This window comes from Erinaceus europaeus, chromosome 2 (assembly GCF_950295315.1).
Source record: "Erinaceus europaeus chromosome 2, mEriEur2.1, whole genome shotgun sequence".
In the NCBI taxonomy this organism is placed as follows: domain Eukaryota; kingdom Metazoa; phylum Chordata; class Mammalia; order Eulipotyphla; family Erinaceidae; genus Erinaceus; species Erinaceus europaeus.
In genome coordinates this window covers 152,330,371-152,338,450 of record NC_080163.1, presented here as the reverse complement: position 1 = coordinate 152,338,450, position 8,080 = coordinate 152,330,371, and the positions used below count along the sequence as shown (strand labels likewise).

The window sequence follows — 8,080 nt, the reverse complement described above, 5'->3', positions numbered from 1 at the left end:
GCAGTGGGGAAGTCTGGAGAATGCAACTTCTCTCTAGGGTGGGAAGGAGGTACCCAGAAAGGAAGAACTCACAAGGTGGCGAGAAGGAAATGAAGACTGAGGGACTAGCCTAGGTCACTCCTAGTTAGGGGCTCCTGATTTTCAGTCTAGAAGACTACTGGAAAGAGCTGAAACCCCCACTTTACTTTCTTGCCTGGCTCTGGGGACCAGGAAATATATATACATATATACAAACAGGTTACCAGCCACCTCTCTGGGTCTAATCACTTGGGATTCAACTTTTCACAGATGGAAAATTTCCTATTGCTTCTCCTCCCCGCCGCCCCCCCTCCTGCTTCCCAAGCTGGGTGACAGGACCAAAGGTAGACAGCAGGAAGCGATTGAGAGAGGGCATAGTGTGAAGACATGGAGTTGGTAATAGGTTTCCTTCTTAAATTTATTTTGAATAGAGACAGAGATTGAGAGGAAAGGAGGAGAGAGGGAGAGAGATATCTGCAGTACTGCTTTACCACTTATGAAGCTACAATTCCCCCTCCACCCCCCCTGCAGGTGGGAACTAGGGGCTTGAACCTGGGTCCTTGAACAATATAATGTGTGTGTTCAACTAGGTGTACCACTACCCAGCCTTCAATGGGATTCTTTATAGACAAGCCTTCTCCCCCACAAGGTTCAAGAATTAGAGGAATACTACAAGTATAACTTTTATATGCAGGCTTACATAAAATTAAAAAAAAAAAAAAAACTTTGCTTGTGTCCCTTATAACCTAGTTATAAAATCCCAGTTATTAAGGCAGAAGCTTTATGGCTGAAAGCTAGACTTCCCTTTCCTTCCTTTCCTCTGTTCTCTGTTGAGTCTGAGGCCTTCCAGTGCTGCTTTCTCACCCGGGCAGACTAACCCCTGCCTTGCTATAAAGAACCTGTATCTCCATTCCAAGGCTCTACACTCACAAGTGCAATGAAATCATCACTAGTGACCCTCTGTCTCTCCTGAGACACCAAGAGCGGACATTGCATTTTGAAGTGTCTCCACCTTCTCAGCACAAAGGAGACGTTGTTGAGTTGCTATAGTGGATGGGGATAGAGTTGGGATTACAAGACTCAGTACAGTAAAAGTAAGGCCTTGGTTTCCACTGGCCATATTAGCTCTCAAACTAATGTGTTTTTAATCTCTGAAACTTTTTGCCCCTTCTTTCTACATCAACAGAGGCCATGAGGTATAATAACGGCCTCTTGAAAATCAAACCCTATCTCATGGTGGCTTTGATTCCTTGGTCTACCTCATGAAATGTTGCGAGGGTGCTCTGGGTACATGCTGTCATAATGACAGCACAATCACAGGAACAATGAAGCACAGAGGCAGAAGGTGCCTACACAGTTTTACCTAAATGTCTTGTTTGCTAGGATGGAGCTGTGATGTCTTTGCTGACAGTCAGGAACAATTAGCACAGAGTAGTTCTGAAAAGGAGGAAGAACTCATAAGGCATCAGTTATGGGTGAAGGAAAGACACCATCTGCCAGCAGGCATCATAGTGTCACTGCACTGGAAGGGGAAAGGAGTGAATTGGACAAGATCCAGGGGCCTCTCTGCCCACGTTAAAATGAGGCAGATTCTCTGCCTGACAGCATCACAGAGTCAACACATTCTGTGTGCGTCTTTATCTGTCTCACACCCGAGGAAGTACAACAATTGACGTAGGAACCACGGGGGGGGGGGGGGGGGGGTGACGACCCTACTGGCCCACCGTCCTGAAGCAGGGGTGCCTGTGGATTTTTTTTCCCTACCAAAGTCCATGCCTACCTCTGTCCTTGAGGCCTTCATACCACTTCTCTCCCTTTACAGGAAGAGAAGGAGAACAGTGCCACTAAGTCGTGGCTGCTCAGCCATGGAGCTGCCCTGTGTGGGAACTAAAAAAGCAACAGGGCAACACATAAAAGCAACAAGGGCTGAGGCAGCACCTACAGGCTAGAAATAGTTTTCATTGTTAGAAGTCATAAGTATACCAGAAAAGAGCCTTGACAGAGCACCAGCAGTAGTCAGCAAGTTCAAGTGTACCGTACAGCTTTGCAATATCGGGATCCAGAAGCTGTGAGAAATGAGCCAACTTGTCCACACACCTACCAGCACATCTGATTTCTGGCCATGATGACATAAGGCCTAAGATCCTTTGGGATCTCAGTCAGACTGGATATATGGAGGAGGAGGAAGAAGAGGAGACGGAGGAGGAGAAATGACTAAGAGTAAGGCAAAACTTCACAGTGAATGAAGTGACGCCCCTTGTAGATACAGCTTATCATCTTTACTTAGTCACACAACAGGAAGAATAGGTTAAATTCTAGGGGACACGCCATTTCATCACCTGGGCCAGTTCTCTTCCCCCACATGCTCTACAATGCAGTATAACCAAATGACATGTTCACTCAGAATAGTTTAAATAATAAACTGTTCAGTAACTGTCCTTGTGTTATTGTGGAAAGGGAAAACAAAACAAGAAACCATTATGACCCTAACGCTTTGTGAGCCCACTGGTGTCTACTCCCCAGGGCATTTTCAGGGGGCTGACCTCTACTCCACCACATTACTGAGGGAGGAGGCAGCAGGACAGGTCTGGAGCATTTGAAATAGAGTGGAAATAGAAAACAAACACAGGCCAGGCCCCGAGTGGGGTCTGGCATATTTTCAGAGGAGGTTAAAAATGTCACGGTGTGCACAGGAAGCAGGCAAACGAGTTTTCTGACAGAGATAATGCCCGTGGGTAGAATGAACTGTCCAGTCTATTCTTGGGGAGGAGGTCTCAGTGATGAGGACACTGGAGCTAGGGGGCCTCGAGGAAGGTGTTGGTTCGGAAGATGGAGGAAACGATCTTGCCAGTGGCACTGATTGTGCCTTCGCTGTCTGAGCTGGACTCGGAGTCGCTGCTCCCAGAGTAGGCACCCAGGCCTGGCAGGATACCAATGCAGACGGCGGCAGAGGGGCAGTGGATGGAGGGACCACTCAGGGATGTGCTTCCAACAGATATACAGGATGGAGCTTCTGCAAAAGAGGAGGAAGGGAAATTGATGGTAATGCTTTCCATGTTCCAGGCACTATGCCCATGGGAGCTGCGAAAAAAAAAAAATGCAGTCAACAGTCTTGCATCATACTTTACAGTTCTGTTCCTTTGTTATAATTGAGAGGAGTGAAGTCACACTCAGAGAATGGTTTCAGACCATGCAAAATGTCACCGAATAGCTGGTGGTTTTTGTTTATTTGTGCCTCAGGAACCACAGTTAGTCTTCTACCTCAGTGACCACAAACTTCAACTTAGAAAATAGGACTTGGGGAGTCTGGCGGTAGTACAACGGGTTAATGCACATGGCGCAAAGCGCAAGGACCGGTTAGGATCCCAGTTCAAGCACCCGGCTCCCCACTTGCAGAGTGAAGCAGGTCTGCAGGTGTCTCTCTGTCTCTATTCCTCTCTATCTCCCTATCTCTCTCAATTTCTCTCTGTCTCTATCTAATAACAAATAAAAATAAATAAAAAAGAGAGAGAAGGTCACAGCAAAAGTGAAGAACTCCCTTCCACCATTTCTTCCTCCCTCTAGATGTATCCTGACTTGTTTAATCACTACAACAACCTGACATAGGTATTATCTCCCATGTCACTGATGAGGGAAGTCGAGTGATTTGGTTTGGGTGATAAGCCACACAGAATAAAGAACTGAATCTGAATCAAAAGGCAATGTATGAAGAGACAGCAATGCTCATATAGAGTACAAGCTGGAGCTCAAGCCTTTGTGTAAGGCCCACAAGAAAATTACCTTCCAGGATTTTTGCTATAACAAACCGACACCTCATATTAAACGTGAGAAGGATAAAAGGTTCCAAGAATGTGAAACCAGGAGGAAGAATAAAGGGGAAAGAAAACAAACAAACAAACAAACAAACACTGAGAAGCTAAAAAAAAAGAGACTGAAAACAACTAGCACACAGAGTTCAGGTGCTTGGTGTATTCACTCGCTTTACAGTGAGTCCTAAGGAGTGGGGGGGGAAAGCTGCTAAAGATAAACCATGTCAAAACATGGAGATGCAGACAAGTAATATGATTCAGGAAAGTAGTTTAAGACTGATGCAGCACCACATTACATGTGTGGGGCCCCAAAAGCCCCAAGTTCAATCCCTAGCACCACCTTTTGCCAGAGATGGGTAGTTTGGTCCTGGCTCTCTGCCTTCCCTTTCCTTTTCCCTTCCCCTTCCCCTTCCCCTTCCCCTTCTCTTCCCTTTCCCTTCACCTCTCTCTCTCTCTCTCTCTCTCTCATGATTAAAAAATGAAATAGGGGGTCGGGCGGTGGCGCAATGGGTTAAGCACATGTGGCACAAAGTGCAGGGGCCGGCATAAGGATCCTGATTCGAGCCCCTGGCTCCCCACCTGCAGGGGAGTCGCTTCACAGGCGGTGAAGCAGGTCTGCAGGTGTCTGTCTTTCTCTCCCCCTCTCTGTCTTCCCCTCCTGTCTCCATTTCTCTCTATCCTATCCAACAACGAACAACATCAACAATGGCAATAATAATAACCACAACAAGGCTACAACAACAAGGGCAACAAAAGGGGGGCAAAATGGCCTCCAGGAGCGGTGGATTCATGGTGCAGGCACCGAGCCCAGCAATAACCCTGGAGGAAAAAAAAAAATGAAATAAAGAATACTAAACTGAGAGCTGACAAAGGGTGCAAAGATGGCAACAGTCAGGCTACAAGTATACTCACAATGTGAGAGCAGAAGAATGTGTTAAAAGACAGTTGATTATAGAGTCTTATTACAAATGGATAAATTTGGAGGGAGAGGAGGGATGTGAAATTTGGGCCACAACACCGAATTAGAGTTATTTTCAGTCTTCCATTGAAAAACTTTGAGGAATCTGATTTAAAATTTGTTACCTTGTAAAGAGCAAGTTACTGGAAAAAGTAATTTATATGATGCTGTTTTGTGGTATTTGTCAGCTTACTCAATATTACAGGTGTGAACTGAATTTTAAGGCCCACCTTAGACAGAAAAGTCTCAATGTAAAGTAACTATGGATAATCAGAGTTAGCCTTAGGGAAGGATGGAAGCTAGACACAAAAAAGCAACCAAGGAATCACTGTGAACCAACTGGGTTTAAGACTGAAAAACCAAACAAATCTCCCCATTATTTAGAAAGTTTCACAAACAAAAAAAAAAAAAAAAGAAAGAAAGAAAGAAAGAAAGAAAGAAAGAAAAAGAGACTGCAACTCTGACAAATTTCATTCCAAAAGCAACTATCTATCTAAAAAGAACAAAATGACGCCCTCTGACCTTACCCATTTGGTCAAGTTTCCTGCCAGCTTCTGCATTTGCAGGACCACACTGTCATACCAAATTAATACTGAAAATCACTGATAGACAATGTTCTTGGGATTTAGATGCGTGACTTGCAAGTAGATGAAGCAAATCTGGGCATTCACATGCTCTGCTTAGAGCTTAAGCCCGGAGTCTCCAGAAAGAAGAAGCCTGTACTAGGGTCACAGAGCTATCTTCTGAGGCGACAAATTCTACTGCCAGGGACAAGACTTTGAAGCACTTTTCAGGAAATATTCTTTACTATTTGTTCTCATTTACCAGGCCACTACTCAACTGTGGCTTATTGCAAGTGCTGGGGACTGAACCTGGAACCTTTGGGCCCTCAGGCATGAAAGTCTTTTTGCTTAACCATTATGCTACCTCCCCAGTCCAGGAAGATACAGAGTTTTAACTCCTAGCAAAAGGATAGGCATTGTTCAGGTTTTTTCTACAAGAATGAATGGGAGGCATGTGGGATTTAACATCTAAATCACAAACAAGCAACCAAAGCAAAGTTCATAGATGACATTACAATGTACAACTTTTGGGCTCCAAAAAAATACAACCCACAAGAAGGGAGAAAATACCAATACATCAGAAATTTGGCAAGTGTATGGTATCCTGAATGAATATATATATATATATATATATATATATATATATATATATATATATATATAAAGAACCCTTATAAAGCAGCGATTTTTTGTATTAAAAAATTATCACTAGGATTTAGTGCATGTACAGCTCTTCCACTCCTGGTGGCCTTTTTACTGAATAGGGTGAGAGACAGAGTAAGTTCAAAGAGGAAGAGAGACACATGAAGAACCACTTCACTGCTTGAGAAGCTTCACTTCCACAGGTGGGGACCAGGGGGCTTAAACTCCTATAACTCAACAATGAAAAGACAAGTGATTTAAGAATAAGCTCAGGACTTGGGGCAAATATACAAATAATCATTAAGAACCTGATGCTAATAACATCTTAGTCATTAAGGAAATGTAAATCAAAACCACAATGAAGTATTAATTATACTCACAAGGATGGATTTAACAACAACAAAAGTTAATAAACAAGTGCTGATGAGGCTGTGAAGAAACCGACATACACTGCTATTAGAACGGAAAAATGGGTAGCAGCTTGAAAAACAGTTTGGCGGTTCTTCAGAAAGTTAAAATAGAGTTATTGAATAACCCAACAAAGTGAATGTAATAGTTGTTAGAAAATACTGTCATTATTCTATGTATGCCAGTGTTATTGCAGTTATGTTTAAAAGAAGTATGAATAGAACAATTTGATAATACGGATTTATGCTCATAAATATATAAATAAGACTGGATATATATTAAAACTGTTAATCTTTATGATGAGATTCAGTATATCATCTAAATGTCTAATCATACCAAAACATATATATATGTATATATATATATATATATATACATATGTGTATATATATATACACACACACATATATATATATATGACTGCATATACACTAAATAGCTCTGGACATACATATACATAAGGAATGTATATGTATAGTGACATACAGGGTGCTCAGTAAATAAATATTTCAAAGTATCCATTTTTTTTCTGGAGAGAGAAATAAATATTCAATCTGATTTTATAGATAGCCCACTGAGTTTAGCACAAAGTCCCACACAGATAGGCGCAGAAACAAAGATTTTTTTGAATTTTTCATTCCTGGTCCAGCCCCAGAAATGCTCACTTTCACTTATAACTTCATGCCACTTAATACAGAGGCAGATCTGATCACATGAAAGTCACCACAAAAGAAAGTATATTCCTGGGGACTGTATTAAAGCATCTAGGCTCAATCCAATCCAGCCATTAGCAGGAGCCAAGCATTTGACCTCTCATCAGTAGCAGGCCAGGTGAAATCAGAAACTTGATATTTGGGGGAGACAGAGAAGAACCTTTTGTGAGCAGAGGTGATCCGACCAGGGCTTTGGTTTCACAAGGACTCCTGGGAGAGCACAAATGTCATTTATCACTTCCACCAGTTTCTAACATACTTTGTAGGGCAGCTAAAATACTTGAGTATAGGGAGTCAGGTGGTAGTGTAGCGGGTTAAGCGCAGGTGGCGCAAAGTGCAAGGACCCCGGTTCGAGCCCCGAGCTCCCCACCTGCAGGGGAGTCGCTTCACAAGCGGTTAAGCAGGTGTCTATCTTTCTCTCCCCCCGTCTTCCCCTTCTCTCTCTGTCATATCCAACAACGACGACATCAATAACAACAACAATAAAACAACAAGGGCAACAAAAGGGAATAAATAAATTTTTAAAAAAAAAATACTTGAGTAGACATCCTGACTGCTGTAACATGGTTTGGTAAGTTAAGTTTAGGCAGGCCTGCTTAGAGATAAAAGTACAGAGGCAGTGCATTTCAGTCCTTTACTATGGTTCATGTGTCTTATGAGTAATAAAAGGAGAGCTACCACCCACCTTGATTCTTGTCATCTGGGTCAGGGTCTGATTTCAGTCTTTTCACACTGTTGCCACTCTCTGAGCTGTAAGGGAAAAACCACAATCACTTGAACTACATCCAATCCTGGGGATCAAAGCGTAGAGAAGTGGGCGTTCCAATAACCATTTACATAAATAGCTCTGAGGAGCTGGGATGAACAGATACCATTTTAATTTCAGGCTCTAATTTTTTTCTCCTTATATTATTAGTTATAAAGACAATTTATTTTCATTTTTTAAAAGATTTATTTATTGCACCAAAG

The 8,080-nt window shown here is 42.6% G+C and overlaps 1 protein-coding gene across 3 annotated transcripts in view; it reads right to left on the bottom strand.

The window, feature by feature from the left end:
• Positions 1 to 418: 418 nt before the first annotated feature.
• Positions 419 to 8,080, bottom strand: part of PSME3IP1 (proteasome activator subunit 3 interacting protein 1) — a 38,235-nt gene continuing 30,573 nt past the window's right edge. For 2 of the 3 annotated variants that reach the window (XM_016186848.2, XM_060185508.1), the window contains exons 6-7: positions 7,797 to 7,861; positions 419 to 3,031 (exon numbers count right to left, since the gene is read on the bottom strand). In XM_016186848.2, the coding sequence (XP_016042334.1) occupies positions 2,814 to 3,031; positions 7,797 to 7,861 (283 nt within the window). In that variant the 3' untranslated portion in view covers positions 419 to 2,813. Of the gene's footprint in view, positions 3,100 to 7,796; positions 7,862 to 8,080 lie in introns of all 3 variants that reach the window. The other variant, XM_060185509.1, reaches the window with a different exon arrangement.